At 37.1% G+C, this 22,454-nt stretch overlaps 1 protein-coding gene and 1 pseudogene across 14 annotated transcripts in view; both read left to right on the forward strand.

The window, feature by feature from the left end:
- The window catches only part of EVI5 (ecotropic viral integration site 5), a 271,149-nt gene that overhangs the window by 72,841 nt on the left and 175,854 nt on the right, over positions 1–22,454 (forward strand). For 9 of the 14 annotated variants that reach the window (XM_045367267.3, XM_045367270.3, XM_074001609.1 and 6 more), the window contains 6 exons: positions 11,671–11,860; positions 12,789–13,013; positions 14,174–14,248; positions 18,431–18,556; positions 20,986–21,129; positions 22,058–22,147. The exons of 2 other annotated variants lie outside the window; for them this stretch is intronic. In XM_045367267.3, coding sequence (XP_045223202.1) covers positions 11,671–11,860; positions 12,789–13,013; positions 14,174–14,248; positions 18,431–18,556; positions 20,986–21,129; positions 22,058–22,147 — 850 coding nt within the window. Of the gene's footprint in view, positions 1–1,656; positions 1,683–11,670; positions 11,861–12,788; positions 13,014–14,173; positions 14,249–18,430; positions 18,557–20,985; positions 21,130–22,057; positions 22,148–22,454 lie in introns of all 14 variants that reach the window. 3 more of the 14 variants (XM_074001598.1, XM_074001611.1, XM_074001618.1) reach the window with 1 other exon arrangement.
- Positions 15,469–15,617, forward strand: LOC123570688 (U4 spliceosomal RNA; annotated as a pseudogene).

Raw genomic sequence — 22,454 nt, forward strand, 5'->3', positions numbered from 1 at the left:
GGAAAGGGAAATCCCCCGACACCTTGCTCTTCCGGGTGAGGCGATGCACCCCCCTGCTTCGGCTCGCCCTGTGTGGGCTGCATCCACTGTCCAACCAGTCCCAGTGAGGTGAACCAGGTACCTCAGTTGGAAATGCAGAAATCACCCATCTTCTGCGTCAATCACGCTGGGAGCTGCAGACCGGAGCTGTTCCTATTCAGCCATCTTGGAACGCACCTCCTTATTTGAGTTGTTGAAAGATGTTCAGAAAAGAGATTTTGACAAGAACTTGAAGAAAAAAGCAGAAGTTTAAGTCACTCTTTATTCTCGTGTGGAAGTACTAAAATATTTGAACTTTGGGTTCGAATTTTGAGTCATGTGTGTGTATTTTAAAAAATCATTAAAACTGTTAGGGTGCAGTGGCTCATGCCTGTAATCCCAGCACTTTGGGAGGCTGAGGCGGGTGGATCACGTGAGGTCAGGAGTTCGAGACCAGCCCTGACCAATATGGTGAAACCCCGTCTCTACTAAAAATACAAAAAGTTAGCTGGAGGTGGTGTCGTGCGCCTGTAGTCCCAGCCACTTGGGAGACTGAGACAGGAGAATTATTTGAACCTGGGAGGCGGAGGTTGCAGTGAGCCGAGATCGTGCCACTGCACTCCAGCCTGGGCGACAGAATGAGACTCCATCTCCAAAAAAAAGGGGAAAAAAATCATTAAAACTCAGAATCCATGGGAAGGATTTGTATGTAGAGAATGAGTCTTGTTTTCCCGTAGGAGAACAATCCTGGTGAAAAAACATCTCTCTGACTTTAGTAAAAAAAAAAAATTACAGGCTCATGCCTGTAATCCCAGGATTTTGAGAGTCCGAGGCGTGAAAATTGCATGAGGCCAAGAGTTCAAGACCAGCCTGGGCAACGTTTCAAGACCCCGTCAGTACAAAAAAGAAAGGAATTAGCTGGGTGTGATGGCATGTTCCTGTAGTTGTAGCTGCCCAGGAGACTGAGGCAGAAGTATTGCTGTAACCCAGAAATTCAAGGTTGCAATAAGCTCTGATCACATTACTGTACCCCAGCCTGGGTGACAGAGCAAGACCCTCTCTTTGAAAAATAAGATTAAATAAAGTAAAATGACAAACACTAAGCTTTAGTGCTCTTCTTCCTGTTCTGTCCTATCACCCCACCAACTAGTAAGTCTGGGGAAAAATTGTAAGAATAATAATTTAAATTCTCTCTACATCTGTGGTTTATAATGTAGGTATGTAAGTTATATATCTAAAGTAAAAATTATAAGATACGACTTACACTTTGTAGCATAATAAAGTAGATGTTTATTCTTCCCTTCCCCAAATGTAGATGATTCTCTGGTTGTGTTAACTGTCTTTGATTCAGAAAGTGTAAAAATAGCAACATTTGAGAAAATTAAAATTTAAGGAACATGAAAATATCAAATTCTATAAAGAAATTTTTTTCTTTTTATAGTTTTACTGCAGCTGTTACTTTTTAAAAATAAGTGCATGTGGCAATCCCAGAAAGATGTGAAGAAATGGTTTAATGTAATGTCAAAGATCTATTTGATGAAAGTTAATAATTGATAGCTTTAAAGTTGAAATCGGATAGTTTTTTTTTCCCCTTGTGTGTTAAATGTGCTTTTCTTTTTTCATTTTAAAAACACAAAGGCTTTGGCAGAGATGAATTTATGGAGGTAAGTCTCAAGTATAATAGGATTGCATTTTAATTAAGGAGGGGAATGTTGCTAATTTAAATTTTGAATGAGCCATTATTTGCATGGTTTAAAACTTAGGCATTGCAGCCATATTTGTTCCCTTTTATATTCTGTTATTTGGAATCATATTTTGCTTTTTAGCGTATTTTGGGGACTGAGATATGAGAATGAAGAAAAAGAAAGGGTTTATTGATTTATGAGACAGGGTCTCACTCTGTCACCCAGGCTGGAATGCAGTGGTGCAATCTCGGCTCACTGGAACCTCTGCCTCCTTGGTTCAAGCGATTCTCTGACCCCAGCCTCCCAAGTAGCTGGGTTCACAGGCGCACGCCACTGTGCCTGGCTAATTTTTGTATTTTTTGGTAGAGATGGGGTTTCACCATGTTAGCCAGGCTGGTCTCAAACTCCTGACCTCGAGTGATTGGCCCACTTCAGCCTCCCATAGTGTTGAGATTACAGATGTGAGTCACTGCGCCTGGCCAGAAAGGGTTCTTTTTAAAGTAATAAATGTATTTTCTGATAAAAAAAAATACAGTAAACAGGAATCTTTGAAAACTTAATTTATATATCGTTATATCCTACCAAAATCTAGATCTGTATTGTCTAGTATGGTAGCCGGTAACCATATGTGGCAATTGAGTACCCAAAATCTGACTGGTTTGACTTGTGATATGCTATAAGAGTAAAATATGTACCAGATTTTAAAACTTGATTTGAAAAAGAGACTGTCTTAGTAATTGAAAAAAAATTTGTTTACCTGTTGAAGTGACATTTCAACTGTATTTGATAAAATAAACTATTAAAATTAATTTCAGGCTGGGCCTGGTGGATTACTCCTGTAATGGTAGCACTTTGGGAGGCCTAGGTGGGAGGATTGCTTAAGCCCAGGAGTTCGAGACCAGGCTCTCAAGACCCCATCTCTATTTAATATATATATATATATTTTTCATCTTTTTCTAAAAGCTTTTAATTGTAGTGACTAGAACATTTAGCATTTCATAAGTGGACTGCATTGTATTTCTTTTGGACAGGCTGATCTAGATGACCTAATGTCCATCTTATATTTATAATTTTACCATCATAGCATTACCTCAGTTTTCCTGAGGATATTCTCCATAAAACATCCAGCAATACCAAGGAAGTGAAGGGCTTGCAAGCAAAATAGGTATTTTCAAGTCTCTATTTAAAAATTCATGATTTTTAATCATAGGAAAGGTCTTTAGATCTTTATTTGAAGTCTTTATTCTTGTTATTTTCATTGAGGATTGTTTTAAAATTTTTATCAGTTGTCTGATTTCCTAAAGAATTTGATGATATAATTAATTAAACAATTTATTATACTACCTTTTCTGTGGCAACTAGCTTAGCCTAAGATAGTCTCTTGAAAGTAAGAAATCTTAAAAGTGAAGTCTGCTAGGCTTGTCTGTCTGGAATGTCTGTATAAAGTAATTTCCATACTCTTAGTTTCTGATCATAATATTTGGGAGGTGCCTATAAACCTTCTCCAAGCCCTGATCTTAAACACAGAAAAAAAAAAAGAAATCTCTATTTTTCAGAACTAGAGAAATCCCTGTCATTTAGGTATCTTTCTTCTGTGTTGTCTCTGAGTTGTTTCCTGTCATAATTCCTTGTGTCTTCTCCAAATTCTCTCCTTGTTACAGTATTTCTATTGCTGTGAGACATGAATTTGTGCTTGATTTTGTTGATGTGAAAGGATGTGATTCCTCTCTGGGTTAGGCATGTAGTTTTGCTATGGTCTATTTGTTACCCTCTAAAATTCATGTGTTGAAATCTAATCCCAAAGGTGATGGTATTAATATGTTGGACCTCTGGGAGTCTGTAATCCTCATAAATGGGATTAGTGCCATTATAGGAGGCTTGAGGGAGTCCTTTTGCCCATTCTACCATGTGAGGGCCCATAAAAGCCTCCATCTGTGAGGAATGGGTCCTTACCTTATGCCAGACTTGCTGATGCCTTGATCTTGGGCTTCCTACCCTCCAGAACTGTGAGCAATAAATTTCTGTTGTTTAAAAATTACCCAGTCCAAGATATTTTGTTATAGAAGCTCAAATGGACTAAAAGAAGTTTTTTGTTACTCATTTTCCATTCTTTTACCTGGCAAGTTGCTGCACATTCATGTCCTGTTTCTCTGGTGTTGCATTACAAAGAGATGTTTGAAATTACAAACATTTGTGTTTGAAAAGTTGCCTCCTCCATAATAAGTCTCTCTGCCTTTTTTTTTTTGAAACAGGGTCTTGCTTTGTCACATATACTAGAGTGCAGTGGTGTGATCATGGCTCACTGAAGCCTTGACCTCCTGGGCTCAAGCAGTCCTTCCACTTCAGCCTTCCCAGTAGCTGGGACTATAGGCGCGCTCCACCACACCTGGCATATATATATATATATTTTTTTTTTTTGGTAGAGATGAGGTTTCGCTGTGTTGCCCAGGCTGGTCTCAAACTCCTGGGCTCAAGTGATCCACCTGCCTCAGCATCCCAAAGTGCTGGGATTATAGGTGTGAACCACCTTTCCCAGCATTTCTGTGCTTTTAAGTGCCAGTGTGTTTAGCTTCCCAGGTGTTTGTATCATACAGCATTTTTCTTCCTTAGATCCTTTCTTAGTTCCTTATAAATTATCTTAGCAGTTGATAAATTACCAACTGGCATGTTGTTGACCAGTTGCTGTTGTATCCTGCTTTCTGAGTTCTGGTATCCATAGGAAAACTTTAAGCTGAGTACAGTAGGATATTCAAAAAGTTTAATATCAACTGTTTTCAGATAATTACCAGATTTTTGTTTGTAGCGTTCACCTTGCTTATGAACTTCAGATTTGTCTTTTCAACTGCTGTGCTTATTTTCTACATGGATTTTCTCCCAAGTACTTCAAACTCCCAATACTCAAAAGAGAATGCATTCTTTTCCCTTTCCTCCTTTGTATTTTCAAATCATAGTATTACAGATAAGCTTTTTGGGGGGGCTGTTTATCATCTGCATGCTGCCATACACAAGCTATTCTTTTTTCTTATATGGCCATCATGAAGTGTATACTCTGTCATTTTCCTTACATTGGTGACATCTTGGTAAGGAGTTTTGATTCTCAGAAGCAAAGATATGGTGAAGTTCATCTGTGTAAGATAAGACCGAGACTGTTCTCTGTGCTGGAATATTTTCTCGTTCTCAGCTTGTACCCCAGTCCCACCCATTAGGGAACTGGAAATGCCTTCTCCCTACAAAGTTTACCAAACTTCTGGAAGCAACCATTCCTTGACTCTCCATCTTTAATACTCTTTGTAGTCCAGATGGTATATTGGCACCCCTGCCCGCCCCGTCTCACTAATGTGTGACTGTAGCCATTTTGAATGGCTGCCCTTGGATCTGGAGCTACTCTTAAGAGAAACTTGTAGTGACCCAGTTAGGAGACAGGATTGTGTATTCCCTTGTTGACAGAAAAACAACCTCTTATGTCCTAGTCTGTCATTCTGGGAGAATGAATGAATTTAGGCCTGTGAATTACTTACTGTATAAAAGTGGCATATAAGAAATGGCCAGGAGGCTACACAAACCTACAGGGACACCTTAGATTACAATGTACAATATTCCTGCTTGGATAGTATTCTTTTTAATCTGTGATAGTCAGCATTCTTGTGTTAGAAGGAGATTATGATGGGATGGAATGGGAAGTGAGGTGAATTATTCCCCCACTGTCCCCCCTGCTTTTTTTTTCGAGACAGGATCTCACTGTGTCACCCTGGCTAGAGTGCAGTGGTGCAGTGCGATCATGGCACACTGCAGCCTCAACTTCCCGGGCTCAGGCGATTCTTCCACCACAGCCCCCCAGTATCTGGGACTACAGGTGTGCACTACCACACCTGGCAATTTTTTTGTATTTTTTAGTAGAGATGGGGTTTCTCCATATTGCCCAGTTTGATCTCAAATTCCTGGACTCGAGCAATCCATCTGCCTTGGCCTCCTTTTTTTTTTTTTTTGCTTTGCAATAAATCCATGTAAGGCAGTGCACCCATGTGATCTGGGAAGAGGAAAATATGTGAAAAAGTTTTAGATATACTTCTCACTAGCCCACAAACCTATGAGTAATGCTGTATTACCATTTTCCCAGCTGCCAAGCTCAAGGCTTTGTAAATTGTTGACTTTCAGGCAGTGCCCCCCTCCCCTACCATGTCAGAATATCTTAATTATACTGAAACTAGGTGGAAACCTGTTTAAAAGCCATCTTGAGTTGTTCATCATCACATTTAGCAATAAGGAATAAAAATGCTTGATTCTAACTACATAGTCTATAAAGTTTACGTGTTCTTGAGGAACATGTAATTTATTTTTCTACATGCTGTAGAAAAATACATGCTATAGTTCACTGGGGGGAGACTTCATAGTATCAATTCAAGTATTACTACTTCTGCAAAATGTTCCGACTCTCTCACAGAAAAGGGCTTCTTCATTATAAAAATTCTAAAGTTTTTCTCTAGAGAATTTTAAAATTTTCTGGAATGACCAGGAAATTGGAAAAGGCAAATATGGAGTAATATTTATATCTTTCTTTCTTTATAAAATATACCCAAAATAATCTTTTACAAAAGTAATAGTTATGGTTTTAAAAAGTTCAGAAGAGCTTACAATAATAAAATGCAGTCGTTTCTCACTGAAGTTTTACTATCCCTAGTGCCATTAAGTAGATAATATTTTTTGCAAATATTGATGAAGTGATTAAAAATTGATGAATATTATAGCAGAGAAATGTGTAGTTCTTTTTTTTTTTTGAGATGGAGTCTTGCTGTGTTGCCCAGGCTGGAGTGCAATGGTGCAATCTCCGCTGCCTCCCAGGTTCAAGCGATTCTCCTGCCTCAGCTTCCTGAGTAGCTGCTGGGATTACAGGCATGTGCCAGCACGCCCGGCTAATTTTTGTATTTTTAGTAGCGACGGGGTTTCACAATGCTGGCCAAGCTGGTCTCGAACTCCCAACCTCTGGCAATCCGCCCGCCTCAGCCTCCCAAAGTGCTGGGATTACAGGTGTGAGCCACCATGCCTGGCCGAAATGTGTAGTTCTTTTTTTTTTTTTTTTTTGAGACGGAGTCTCGCTCTGTCGCCCGGGCTGGAGTGCAGTGGCCGGATCTCAGCTCACTGCAAGCTCCGCCTCCCGGGTTTAGGCCATTCTCCTGCCTCAGCCTCCCAAGTAACTGGGACTACAGGCGCCCGCCATCTCGCCCGGCTAGTTTTTTGTATTTTTTAGTAGAGACGGGGTTTCACCGTGTTCGCCAGGATGGTCTCGATCTTCTGACCTCGTGATCCACCCGTCTCGGCCTCCCAAAGTGCTGGGATTACAGGCTTGAGCCACCGCGCCCGGCCAATGTGTAGTTCTTAAGTGTAGAGTTTGAGTTTCAAAAAATGTATATACCTATGTATAACCCACATACCTATTAAGACTTAGAAAGTTTCTGTTATATTAGAAAATGTCCATCGTCTCAGAAAATTCCTTTGTGTCCTTTCTAGCAACCCCACCCTCTGTCAAAACTTCTCTTCTACCTGTTCTTTTTTGTATAATGGCTTTATTCAGATATTTATATACCATTTATTTAATTCACCCACTTAAAGTGTAAAGTTCAGTTGTGTTTTGTGTACTCACAGAGTTGTGCAATTCTCAACACAATCAATTTTAGAATTTTTTCATCACTCCAAGAAGAAACTCGGCCGGGCGCGGTGGCTCAAGCCTGTAATCCCAGCACTTTGGGAGGCCGAGACGGGCGGATCACGAGGTCAGGAGATCGAGACCATCCTGGCTAACGCGGTGAAACCCCGTCTCTACTAAAAAATACAAAAAACTAGCCGGGTGAGGTGGCGGGCGCCTGTAGTCCCAGCTACTCGGGAGGCTGAGGCAGGAGAATGGCGTAAACCCGGGAGGCGGAGCTTGCAGTGAGCTGAGATCCGGCCACAGCACTCCAGCCTGGGTGACAGAGCGAGACTCCGTCTCAAAAAAAAAAAAGAAACTGCACACTCATTAGCAGTCCATGTTTCCCTGACTACCTTCACCCTTACTACAGCCCTCAGCAGCTGCTAATCTCCATTTTTTTTCTTCTAGATATTTCATATAAATGTATTCATGGAATATGAATGGAATATTCCATGAATATTCATGGAATATGCCCTTTTGTGACTGGCTTCATTAACTTAGCATAATGTTTTCAAGGTTCATTGATGTCATAGTGTGTATCAGAATATAATTCCTTCTCGTGGCTGGTATTCCATTGTTTAGGTATACCATATGTTTTTTATCCATTCATCAGTTGATGGACATTTGGATTTTTTTTTTGATATCATGAATCATGTTTCTGTGAATGTTTGTATATAAGTTTTTGATGGATATAAATTTTCATTTCTCTTGAATATATACCTAAGAGTGGAATTGCTGAGTCATGGTAATTGTGTGCTTATCATTTGAGGAACTGCCAGGCTGAAGTGCTTGTACCATTTTACATTCCCACAAGTAGTGTATGAGAGTTCCATTGTCTCCATATTCTCACAAACACTTACTGTTATTTGTCATCTTGATTGTAACTATCTTAATGGTTGTAAAGTATCTCATTGTGTTTTCAATTTGCTTTTTCCTGATGACTAGTGACATTGAACATCTTCTTATTTATTGGCCATTTTCTTTGGAAAAATGTTTATTCAGATCTTTTGTCCATTTTAAAATCATGTTATTATTGATTTGTAAGGATTTGTAAACGTTCTTTATGTATTCTAGATACAAGTCCCTTATGATTTGCAAATATTTTCTCCCATTCTGTAAATTGTCTTTCTACTTTCTTGGTGGTAGCCAATAAAGTGCAAAATGTTTTAATTTTGATGAATTCCAGTGTATCTGTTTTTTCTTTTGTCACTTGTGCTTTTGGTCATATTTAAGGCTTTACCTAACTCAAAAGTCATGAAGATTTATTCCTGTATTTTCTTCTATATTATGCTCGTTCTTAAACTTTATATAGATGGAATCATATCGTCTGTACTCTTTTGCACCTGGCTTCTTTCATTCTACCTAACATCTGTAAGATTCATCCATGTTGATGCACGTATCAGCAGTTTATTTCTTTTTATTGCTGAGTAGTATCACACGGAATGAATGTGCCACAGTTTGATCACTTATTTTTCTGAACATTTGGATTGTTTCTGATTTGGGGCTATTGTGAATAAAGCTGCTATGAACTTTCAGCTTTGTACATATGTTTTCATTTTAGTGCTGGACCATATGGAAATGTATTTTAACTGTATGAGGAATTATCAAGCAGTTCTCAAATGTGTTATACGATTTTATACTTTTAATATTGATAGAATTGCTTCCGTCCTGGCCAACATTTGGTATGGTCAGTCTTTAGAATTGTAGCCATTCTAATATGTATATAGTTTGGTTTTAATTTGCATTTCCCTTGGTGACTAAAGATGTTAACATTTTTCAAGTACTTATTGGCTATTTGATTATCTTGTTTAGAAAGTATCGGTTTACATCTCTTACTCATTTTTTGAAGTGTGGTGTTTGGTTTCTTTAAGACTGGTTCATATATTCATATGCTATCTTTTGTCAGATTCCTGTATTTAGACTTCTTTTTTTTTTTTTTTGTATTAGTCTCTGGTCTGGCTTGCCTTTTCATTTTTTAAAATAGTATCTTTTGAGGAGCACAGCTCTTTAATTTTGGTGAAGTCCAGTTTTTAAATCAATTTTTTCTTTTGTAGTTACTGTTTCCTTATGTCTTGCAAACAAATTTTTGCCTACCCCAAAGGTTGTGTGAATAGGTTTTCCTATATTTTGTTTTTAGGAGTTTTATAGTTTTGTTATATTTGGGCTTATCTATTTTAAATCATTTTTACATATGAAATAAGATAAAGCAGAGACAGTATCTTTAAATAGTGTAATGTCTTGAGATATTTTATTTGTAAACGTTCCACACAGCTTTGTATAATTGGATGTGCTATTTCAGTGTTCTTAGAGAGTTAACTGCTTAATCTTCTCTAACTCATGAATGCTATGAATTCACTTGATATTCATGCCTGTCCTAGAACCTGTATTAATAACTCAGCAATCCAAGACTTTTTGACTCTCTAAAAGCCTTCTATATAGGTGCTGCTTCATCTATACTTGGATTACAGCTCGAACTTAGGTTTAACTTAGGAAAACCATTATTTTCTTTGAACTGCATATCTCTGTTGATAGTGATGCAGTTTAATTGAGACGTAGCAAGCAGTCAGTAAATAAGTGAAGCAGATAACTAAGATTCAGGTTATTTCAGTAAAATTTGTTTCTCTATTGCATTTACAATTCTTAGGGTTTAGAATCATGTGGAAAATTACCTATGTAAACTAATTTTTCCATAAGATATATTATGGACTTAGTGAAATAATATGTATTTTAAAACAGTATTTAAAGTAAAACATCATCATTAATTCTTTTTTCGTCTTTTTCTTTTCCTCAGAGACCTCGTTCTGAATTCTTTTTTTCAAGTAAAATTATTTATAGTAATTAGTTCATGCTCACTTTGGCTGTTTGGTATGTTTTTATGTTTTTAGCAGTATTTGGGAAATTTTATTTTAATTATTGTTGCCATGAAAAGATATTAAAATTTCCCTCAATAAGGATAGAGTGAGTTTGTTCAGTTTATACTATTGTGTTATTTAATATGACATACCTGGAATTTGGAATTTTAAAATTTGAACTTAGGATTTTATTTCATTTTGATAGTTAATATGCTTTGCATTGAGCTAAATGTTCTAAGGGGTATAAAGATGAGTAGCATATAAATCTGGCTCTCAAAGGGTGGTTCTATAATCTGTTAAATAGAATTTGACCTCTATATGTTTATTTTCTTTCTCAGCTTTTGTATTTTATGAATTAGTATTGTGAGCATTTGTTGTATCCAAAGCAGGTGACTTTTCCTGAAGAATTACTGGAAGTGAGTAGTAGCTGTGTTAAATAGAGCCACATTTTCCACCTTCCTTTTAGCTGGTGCATATGTGAAAGAAATAAAAGACTTAATGTAGTGATTAGTCATGGATTGGATCTTGGAAATTATCTTAACCCATCTTTGAACAGATAAGGAGGAGGCCTAACATGGGGTTGCAAGCTCAAAAGTCAACAGGGATCTTATGAGTGAGGAGGTCCCAGTTTAACAGTGTAAGCCTAGTAATAAATAGCAGCGTTAGCTGGCCTGAGTTTTAGGGGAAACTGTAGGGATTATGGAAAGTGAGCAGATTAAAGTCCTTCTGCATTTGAAGGAAGAAGCTCCCATGCAGCTATATCCTGTTTTTACTGTGCAGAAATATGGACCGGTTTTGCCTTATCTTTTTATTTTTCAAGATAATCTAGAATTATAAAGTATAAATGCATATAAACAAATATGTGAAATCCTCCAATTTTAATATATTAGTAATAGCTCAGTTTTTATACAAACACTGCATGGGCTAAATAAATGCTTTTTGGGCAGATTGGTCATGCATGTGTGAAGAGAAATGAAAAAAGAAAAGTGATTTGGTTAATTTTTGGGGGCTCTGCCTTACTTTTAAACCTTAGACACATTGTAAACATTTTAGGATTAGTTATTTCATAGATTTGTTATACCTCTTCCAAGTATAAGTTCTTTTTTCCTGAAGCCTACCCAAATACTTTTCTCATCAGATTTCCCCTAATTTGAATTTTTAATGGAGATGAAGGGAAATTATAATGGGGCTAGTAGCTCAAAAAGTTGTAACATAATTTGCTTTTTCAAATTTTCAAACTACTATGATAGGTGAAAAAAATATAGCGATAATTTTATTGATGCTGACCAAAATTTATTTAAATTACGTATATTATTAAAACTATATTTTAAAACAGTGGTTAAATTGCAGTAATAAAGCTCTAAGTATCATCACTGCCTCTTCTAATATCACTGTCAGATTAGATCTTGAACAGTTTTTAATTATGTTTTAGATTGTTAGAAACGGATAGTAAGTCTTTAAGATCTGTAAATGGGTCAAGAAGAAACAGTGGCTCTTCTCTTGTGTCGAGTTCTTCAGCCTCTAGCAACCTGAGTCACCTTGAAGAAGATTCTTGGATTCTTTGGGGAAGAATTGTTAATGAATGGGAAGATGTACGCAAAAAGAAGGAAAAGCAAGTTAAGGTATTCATGTTCTTTGTTGAAGTTCTTATTCTAAAGTGCGTCAGACATAACTTAATAGAGGGTTAGAAACCCCCACCCCCCCAAATATAACTTCCAAGCTATGTATTAAAGAGGTCCGCTTTATTTGTTTTCACTTACTTGTACCCCTGGAAGTTTTAATTTGTAGACATCAGTTGTTACAGAGGTCCTGATAATGTAGAAATATATAACTGAAAATTATTTTATTTACTTATTATTTTATAGAGACTCACTTTGTTACTCAGGCTGGAGTGCAGTGGTGCAATCATAGCTCGCTATAACCTCGAATTTCTGGGCTCAAGCGGTTCTCCTGCCTCAGGCTCCTGAGTAGCTATGACTACTGGTGTGTGTCACCACACCTGGATAATTTTTTATTTTCACTTTTTTGTAGAGATAGGATCTTGCTTTGTTGCCCAGGCTGATCTCAAACTCCTGGCCTCAAGCAGTCTTCCTGCCTTGGCCTCCCCAAGTGTTGTGAGCTACCGCACCTGGCCCGAAAATTGTTTTAGAAGTTAAATTCTCTCATTTTATCGATTCAGAAATGAAGTTGTGACATACTGCATTCTTGATAACAGTATTTTACTTTTTTTTTTTTTTGCCTTCAACAGCCCTTTGAATGATGGGTACTGTACTGTCATTCATAGCTCTGCAGGTTTCAAGTCCATTACCTTAAGAGGCCACACACTGAGGTGAAGTGACCATTATTAATCCCCTGACCAGAACAGGATACACCCAGGGCCCAATCTTACCCTTGACTTACAGGGTTCCCTAGTCGTCTTATAAAGCTAGCTTTGTGAGTCAAAAATTTAATGAAGTCTACCGCTTCATTCCAACCCCCTAATAAGTCTTCCTTGGCTTGCAAGATAGGAGACTTAAATAATTCATTTTTATAATTTTATTTTATTTTTAGGAACTTGTTCGTAAAGGGATACCCCATCACTTTAGAGCAATAGTTTGGCAACTTTTATGCAGTGCACAAAGTATGCCAATTAAGGATCAGTATTCAGAACTCCTGAAAATGACCTCGCCTTGTGAAAAATTGATCCGAAGGGACATTGCTAGAACTTATCCTGAACACAACTTTTTTAAGGAAAAAGATAGCCTTGGACAGGAGGTTTTATTTAATGTAATGAAGGTAAGTTTTATTTATTCATTTTTGAAATGAAATTAATTCCTGGAAGGTTGAAATTATACATTTTTCACGATGAGGCATGACCTCCCACCGCAATAATCAGTTGCTTTAGCAATGAAATTGGTTTTAGCATTATTTTTGCATTAATTCTGATGCTACATTACTGTCTAGTGTAGAGAACTTGTTAGAACATTTACTACATTATTCAGCATTAGTTGATGGAAATGGAATAGCTTAATCAATCACATACCATAGAGGGATCCTCATAAAAATGGATAATGTGATCACCATCTGTAAAGTTCAAAACCTGGGATGTGGGTTTCTCCTATCATCTCTGCATTCCTACAGTTAGCAAATTTTTCTGCTTGCTATGACCAGCATTGTTAAGAGCACTTAGCCCTTGAAAGGTGTACCATTGACATTTTTTCTTCAATATTACCATTTCTCTTCCCACAGTTACTTTTTATTTCAGCTACCTCTGTGAAATACTGATTTCTTGTTAAATCATTTCAATTTTGCCAATCCTTTGCTTTAAACCTAGTCTAGTTTTATCTACATCAATATAAATTTTACTTGATTTTTTTTTTGAGATGGAATTTCACTCTTGTTGCCCAGGCTGGAGTGCAGTGGTGTGATCTCAGCTTACTGCAACCTCTGCCTCCCAGGTTCAAGTGGTTCTCCTGCCTCAGCCTCCCTAGTAGCTGGGATTACATGCGCCTGCCACTACACCCAGCTAAATTTTACTTTTAGTAGAGATAGGGTTTCACTATGTTGGCAGGCTGGTCTCGAACTCCTGACCTCAGGTGATCCACCTGCCTCCGCCTCCCAAAGTGCTAGGATTACAGGCATGAGCCACCATGCCTGGCTCAATTTTACTTGATGTTTAAGCCCTGTTACAAATTCCTGTATTTTATTTTATTTTATTTTATTTTATGTCTTTAGGAGCTACCAAGTTTGGATTGGGAAATTGTCAAAATAAAAATTTCATGTAATAAAACATTTGCTTTTTAAATATGTATAGGGTAACATCTATAACAAGCAAGCAAGAGCTTTTCTCAAAAATAAATGGTCTTTTAATCTGCCTGTCTTGCCAATTTTAGGTTTTTTGGAGAAGGAAGGTATAACTTACCATGTATTTTGAACAACTTTTTTTTACTTTTTAGGCTTATTCTTTAGTAGATCGTGAGGTTGGTTACTGTCAAGGAAGTGCTTTTATAGTTGGATTGTTGCTTATGCAGGTAAGTTAATATAAGTATTAAATGTCCAATGAAATTCTTTATTAAAGTTGGATTGGAGAGTTTAAAAAACATCTTTGTTTTTATTAAATATAAGTGGATATGGGTATCTTTTCCTAGGCATAATTTGAATACAAATATTTAGTTTGCATTTTAAAAGATTAAACGTGTTAAAATAACATACAATAATATCTTACCACCAAATGAAATTTCAACTTAATGATGTATACATTTTTACTACAATATTCTACTAAAGCTTGTATCTACAGTAGTTTAAAATCTTATTTGTTAACATTTAATGAAGAGTAATCTTTTTCTAACCAAGGAGGGAATAATTAAAGTGTTGGTAAGAAAATCTTGTTTATATTGTAGAATATCTTTAGAGATTTGTAGAGAATTTAATTTATCATGGAGCTAAAAGCTCATTATGCATACCTCACTGTATGCTCTAAAATAGTGGTACTCAGCCACTTTTACTCCATAAGGATATAACTTTGTTATTGAGTAATTGTGCAGTGGGTTTGGGTGGGATGTTTTCAGAATTCAGGGGTAGGATAATCATAGCTTTGAAGGGAAATGGCATATAGTATTATCTCTTCAACTTTGTTGAAATGTTAAGTCCGTGTTAGTCTTTATTTAGTCTCAGATTTTAGTCCTGAAAAGGAATCATGGAGATACTTGGTTTGAGTCATATGGGGTGGTTTTGCAACTCAGTTCTGCACATGCTGTATGAATTTAGGCTAGATTATTTAACCTCTCTCTGAGCCTTAATAAGATAACACTATCTACTTTCAGATTAGTTGTGAGGGTTATTTGAGGTAATGTATGTGGAAGCCTAGCATGGTGTTTGGCCCATAGGAGATAGGCAGTGAAAGTTCAGTGATTTACCCAAGATCATGCATCCTGGTAGATAAAAGCAAAGCGGGAATCACAAACCGTTTCCTGATGCTTTGCTTCAGTTTCCCAACTGCTTTGAGTTTTAAAGCTCTGTTGCTGTCAGGAGTATACACACCCCTCTTTTCTGAGTAGAATAAACCTGATGTCAGAGACACTGGTTAATAATAAAAATAATTTTTACTCTGTGTTATAGCATATGTAAGAACACATAAGAAGTGCTCCCAGTGGTTATTGATTTCTAAGTGGAATTAGGTTATAAATAATACAGTGCAAAACTAGGTTTGTTAATGTTGAGGTATAGTTGTTTAACAAAATTACGATTTTCCAGCTTTGCGCAGTGACAATATCGTAACCAATGAGGTTTATCCGAGGCACAATTATTGCTAATTGAAATTACGATTTTCCTACTTTGATTGTTTAGTACTGGTAGATCCTTCATTATTGAACTCAGAAATCCTTATTATCAGTCTAGTGATTTTTGCTGCTGTTCTGTTCCTTTTATTTTCCTGTTAGCTCCACAATGACCTTTTAGTAGTCATTTCTTTTGGGCATCTAAAGAGCAGTTTTTCTCTGCTTGAGGTCTGAATCTCTGAACAGCTGACCTAGCTCTCTAGGAATCCTGTGGGTCCTGTGAATCCTCAAGGAATCACGGTTTCCTTCAAGACAGGGCAAGCAGTGGTGGTAGAAATACTAACTTCAATAAGTATTATTACCACCATTGGAGTAATAAATAATATTTTGGTGATTGATCTACTTAGCTCTTGTCAGTGGCAGCAATATATTAACACAACAGTAGTCACTTATGACCCAGGGCCATAAGGTAGAAAAGCTCCTCTTTTTGTTTCTGAAGTTTATGCTCACATCTTACGGTATATTGTTCTCCCATAACTTCAGTTTAGAAATGTAACTCAGAGTCTGATAAAATTTGCAAAGTTAGTACATATTGTATCAAAATGGTTAAAAGTGTTAGATATGTATGTTTTGTGTATATCTCACTCCTATAAAATTAGGTATATTGTCTGCATTAGACCTTTGCAAAAGACATGGATTCTTATCAGCTCAGAGTCACAGAGAAAGTATGTAGCAGCACATTGCTCTAGGACTCAAGCATCTTGATTTCTTTCTAATGGAAAGGAATGACTATAAAACAACTTGGTATATGCCACTCCGTGTCACATTTTTTCATTTTGTCGCCATGGTTTCAATTTTTTTGAGAAGGACCTAGTGATACTTTTTCTGTCTCCTTTTCCTCTTTTTCCAAATTACCTCAACTTAGTTTTTAAAATGTTGCCATTAAAAAAATTCTCCTCTATTTCCCATATTAATGCTATTGCAAAGAGGAGAGGGAATGAAACTTGTTTTGATATGTTCAGAAGAGAAGAAATTGTTGTAAGACAAAAAGGGAAATTATAATTACATACTCCATAATGACATTTTGGTCAACAGTGGAATGCATGTATGATGGTGCGCTCCTAAGATTATAAACCCTATTTTTACTTTGCTTTTTCAATGTTTAGATATACAAATATGTGCCATCATGTTACAGTGGCGTACAGTATTCAGTACAGTAACATACTGTACAGGTTTGTAGCCTAGGAGCAATAGGCTATATAGCATATAGCCTAGGTGTATAGTAAGCTATATGATGTAGGTTTGTGTAGGTGCACTCTATGATGTTCGTACAATGATTAAATCGTGTGAGGACATATACCTCGGTAATCTCTGTCCCCTTCCAGTGCTGTGGGAGAGAAAAGAGAACACAACTACCTTAGGAGAGAGCCAGGTTTCAGTGTTGAAATATTCTTAAGGGAAATCCAGATTTCAGCTAAAGAAAGAGAGCAACATTTGGAAAAGAGGTTGAGGATATAGGTAGACTATTGTGTTCATGGTAGGATATGGGTTCCAGAAAATGCTGTGGAAAAGATTTAGGAAAGATTGGAAATGGGGTCAGATTAGGGGAGCAGTAAAATCATGTAGGATGAGAGTCCTGGGATTTGGGGCTTCTCGTAGTGACTGACATAATTCAGTGGGACTGTGGAGCTTGATATAATTAATAGAGATAACCTCCAAAGTAGAATTGTGGCCATGTGTGTTGAGAGGAAAGAAGAAGTGCAGGTTTTGCCAAGAGTAACTCTTGGCTCCTGTCCGTGGCTGTGTCAAGGCCAGGGAAAATGTCTTGTTATTAGCAGCAGTCTTCAGCAAGAAGAAGGCCTGGAGATCTTTTGGGATGTTCTCTTTTGAAACACACCGGTATAATGGGAATGAATGAGAATTAGCAAATTTTATTATTTTGAGAAAGATGGCTTAACACTTTGGGTAGTTACTTGCCTAAGTATTCTGAATATCTTTGTAGCTCTTTACAGAGCTTTCATATTGATTATCTTATTTGATATGATTTCCTGGTGATTTACACATAAAATGTGAAATTGGTAACTTTAAACCCCAATTTCAGATAATATGAAAACATAATTAACATGTCCTTTTGATACTTGCACCATGTCATATGACTTTTTGCTCAGAATCCTCAAAAAACCTTCTCTCTCGCTTAAGGTAAAAGTCAAAATCCTTACCATGGCCTCTACAGCCCTCTGCATTTTGGTTCCCTGTTATTTCTCCTCCATGACGTAAGCTTCACTCATAGTATTCTAATTTAGTAGTTCTCTATTTGCTGTTTCTTGAGCATGCCAAGTGTGATTCCATTTTAGGACCTTTGTACTCTTTGGTCTTCTGGAACTGTTCTTTCCTCAAATGCTCCCTTGCTTTCTTCAGGATTCTGCTCAACTGTTACCGTATCAGGGGACCTTTCCTGATCTACATCAATAGCCGTGTGTCTCCCCAGCATTCCCTGTTACCCTACATTGTTTTATTTCTGTAGCATCCGTCACCATCTGCCATACATATTAGTTGATTTATTCCGTGTCGTGTCTGCCTCCCTCCATTAGAAAGTTCAGATTCCTTGAGAATAGAGATTGTGTTTATTTTGTTCACTGCTGTATACCCAGAGAGAGAAAAGTATCTGGCTATAAATCAGTATTTGTTGGTTGAATTAATGAATGAGGCAAGTTGAGACAGTTGGTTTCAGAGATTGTAAGATTTGTTTAACTTCTCGTTCTTGGTGATGGAATGGGAGACTAGAACTTCCTGATTCTTAGCTAATTGCTCTTAGCATTGCAGCACACAGCCACTCAAACAGTGCTTACGGTTGGCTGGGTACTTAGTTTAAATATCATTGGTTTATTTGTGTATCATAGAACATTAACCTATGTTGTTTTTTTCCTTCCGATGTAGATGCCAGAAGAAGAAGCTTTCTGTGTATTTGTTAAATTAATGCAAGATTATAGACTTCGTGAACTTTTTAAACCAAGTATGGCAGAATTGGGCCTTTGTATGTACCAGTTTGAATGTATGATACAGGTAAAAGTGCAGTGTTGATAAAAAGGCATATTGCCGTTGTATTTTTTATATCTTGTTCTGAGTGCCAACTGATCAAATTTAATGTTAAAAGCGTTAAAGCACTTGAATGTGTAAGTGTTTTAATTACATGATTTTTTTTTTGGTTGGTTTATGTATGATTTGACCCTTCACATTAGGTAGATCACAGTCTAGAACTTGACTCCAGTTTTCGTATTCAGTCCTTAAGCATTTCTGCCAAATGTACTATACACCCCTTACGTAAGCACATGAATTTCCTTATTATATCCTATTATTGTTACATGGTCTAAGCTCTCTTACAGGAGCTTTATGATATTATCACACTGACATCAGTCCCCTTATTTTGAGACTCTATCTCTTTGAGTCCTCTCCTCTGCCTTTTTACTTTTATTTTATTTTTATTTTTTACTAGCCCATAATTTTTTTTCCTGTAATGTTTTCTTTTTATGTTGCTAGTTTAAGACTCAAGTTATCTAGTGACTGAATGAAGGTGGAGAGAATAGGAGCAGAATCAAAATCAAGGGAAAAATACCTTTGAAGTATTTTACCTTTCTGGATTTAATTTTTATATTTTGTATATTTAAGTTTGCTATAATGTAAATATTTTCACTTATTTAAATTTCAATTTCAATTAAATGAGCAGAATTTAAGAAAATAGGCTAATGAATCAGCTGGCATGGGAGCCATTTTTATTAGTTTCCTGTCTCCTGGCAGCCTTATAAACTCCAATTTTTTCTATCTATGGTGGGAGCAAGGGGATATGTAAAATGTTCTTACATTTTATTTTTTATTTATTCATTTATTTATTTTTGAGATGGAGTCTCGCTTTGTGGCCCAGGCTGGAGTGCAGTAGCGCAATCTCGGTTCACTGCAAGCTCTGCCCCCTGGGTTCATACCATTCTCCTGCCTCAGCTTCTCGAGTAGCTGGGACTGCAGGTGCCCACCACCACAACCGGCTAATTTTTTGTATTTTTAGTAGAGACGGGGTTTCACCGTGTTAGCCAGGATAGTCTCGATCTCCTGACCTCCTGATCCACCCACTTTGGCCTCCCAAAGTGTTGGGATTACAGGAGTGAGCCACTGCTGTGCCCAGCTGATTTTTTAATTGACATACAATAGTTATACATTATGGAGTACATATTTTTTGTTTCTATATATTTTAAAGAAAAAGCCAGAATAGGTCTTGAGATGAATTTTTTTTTTTTTTTTTCTGAGACAGAGTCTAGCTCTGTTGCCCAAACTGAAGTACAATGACACACAATCATGGTTCACTGCCTCCTTGACCTCCTGGGCTCAAGCCATCCTCCTACCTCAGCCTTCTGTGTAACTGAAACTACAGGTGTATACCACTGCAACTGAATAGTTTTTTATTTATTTTTATTTTTTATTTTTTATTTTTAAATTTTTTGTAGAGACAGGGTTTCACTATGTTGTCCAGGTTGGTGTTGAACTCCTGGGCTCAAGTGGTCTTCCTATCTAAGCCTCCCAAAGTGCTGGGAATACAGGCATGAGCCGCTGTGGCTGGACTTGAGATTATTCTTAATTAATTCTTTTCTGAAATAGTAAGCTTGTTTTTAGCAGCCTTAAACTCTCTTAATGTTATATTTTTCAATTAATGTGTAATTTATGGCTGGATGCAGTGGCCCATGCCTCTAATCCCAGCACTTTAGGAGGCTGAGGTGGACAGATCACTTGAGCCTAGGAGTTTGAGACCAGCCTGGGCAACATGGCAAAACCTTGTCTCTGCTAAAAATAAAAAAAATTAGCTGGGTATGGTGGTGTGCACCTGTAGTCCCAGCTGCCTGGGAGGCTGAGATGAGAGGATTGCTTCAGCTTGGGAGGCAGAGGTTGCAGTGAGCCAAGATGACACCACTGTACCCTAGCCTGAGTGACAGAGTGAGACCCTGTCTCAAAAAAAAAAAAAAAGAAAGTCTTATTTATGTTTTGAATTACTAGACTTGCTGAAACATCTGTATTTTGAGTATTTTTCCTATTCTTTAGGAAGGTAAGAATGATCAATGGTAGATAGTGCCTGAAAGTATTTTAACATGACATTTCTTTTCTTTTTAAACGTCTTTTTGAAATATTATAGTTGATGGAAAAGTATAGAAAATATCAGTCACTCTTGTATCCACCAACAGGATTAAACAAATACAAAACTTTTATTGGTTTCTTTTTATTAATAAATTAAATGTTATACTCAAAATTCCAACTTCGCATTCTTTTCCCCTTCTTTCTTTCCTAGATACTAGCCACTGTCCCAAATGTTTCAAATTCTATGTCTTACGTTTTCCATATGATGCTTGATCTAATCTTTGTGTTTGGTATAGGCTGATCTAGTATAAATATAATGATCTAATTTGAAATACTCAGTTTTACTGTGTTATAACTAACTGTTTTCTTCTCTTTAGGAGCATCTTCCAGAGCTCTTTGTACATTTTCAATCTCAGAGTTTTCATACCTCAATGTATGCATCATCCTGGTTTCTGACTATCTTTCTTACAACTTTTCCACTACCAATTGCAACAAGGATATTTGATATCTTTATGTCTGAGGTAAGCTAATGGGCAGACAAAGAGCAGGAGCTGAGCAAAGGGGTCACTGAGTTAGTGAGAGCAGGGCAATGAGGAGAGCAATGAAGGAAAGCCATGTGTCCCATGCAAAACTGCTTACATGGATAATCCCATTTAAACCTTGTAATAACCCTATCAGGTAGATACTGTTTTTAATCCATTTGTTAGATGATAGATGAGGAAGTTGAGACTTAGAGAAAGGTTAAGTAGCGTGTCTGTGGACACACAATACATAAGTGGTGTTGTAACAAGGATTCAAACATAGGCAGTTTGGAGCCTACACTGTTAACCATACCTCTTTATCACCTCCTAACTAATACAGTGAAAGTTTGTGAGAGGTAAAATATTTGTCTTACAGTTAAAATTGTTGCAATGCATCTGTCATCCAAAGAGTAAGAAGTAATAAGCATGTTTCTTCTATTCTCTGAACACATTGCAGGTTATTGTCCTTTTGTCAGTAGTACATAGAGGTAATCCTTTATTTTCTAGTCTGTGAACTCAGTGTTGCTATTAATTACATCTTGGGAAAATCAATTTGTATTACCTATCTAAATTAGTTCAGATCACAGTTGGCCACCTGTGATTCATGTCCCAATCAGATGGACAGATTTTTGTGCCAAATCTGTCCTTCCACACCTGTTTTTTATAAAGTTTTCCTAGAACACAACCCTGCCCATTTATTTATGTGTTGTGTATGTCTGCTTTGGGGTTGTAGTGACAGAGCTGAGTAATTTTGACAGACAGTATAGCCCATCAAATCTAAAATATTTGCTTTCTGACTCTTGACAGAAAATGTTTACCAGCCTCTAGTTTAGATCCCTAAATGCTTACCTTAGTATTATTTCAAATGACTTGTTTTTGTTGATGGAAGAGTAAGATAAATTTAGATTTATTTAATTTGTTTCCTCAGGGTTTAGAAATAGTGTTTCGTGTAGGATTAGCACTTCTTCAGATGAATCAGGCAGAACTGATGCAACTTGACATGGAAGGGATGTTACAGGTAAGTTCATAATTCCTTTTTTTGTTGTTGTTGTTTTTGAGACAGGGTTTCACTCTGTTGCCCAGGCTGGAGTGCAGTGGCATGATCTCGGCTCACTGCAACCTCCACCTCCCAGGTTCAAGTGATCCTTCCCCCGCCTCAGCCTTCTATGTAGCTGGAATTACAAGCGTGCACCACCACACCCAGCTAAGTTTTGTAATTTTAGTAGAAACAGGGTTTCACCACGTTGGCCAGGCTGGTCTTGAACTCCTGACCTGAAGTGATCCACCTGCCTCAGCCTCCCAAAGTGCTTCGATTACAAGCATGA

The sequence above is a fragment of the Macaca fascicularis genome, chromosome 1 (genome assembly GCF_037993035.2).
Source record: "Macaca fascicularis isolate 582-1 chromosome 1, T2T-MFA8v1.1".
Taxonomy (NCBI): domain Eukaryota; kingdom Metazoa; phylum Chordata; class Mammalia; order Primates; family Cercopithecidae; genus Macaca; species Macaca fascicularis.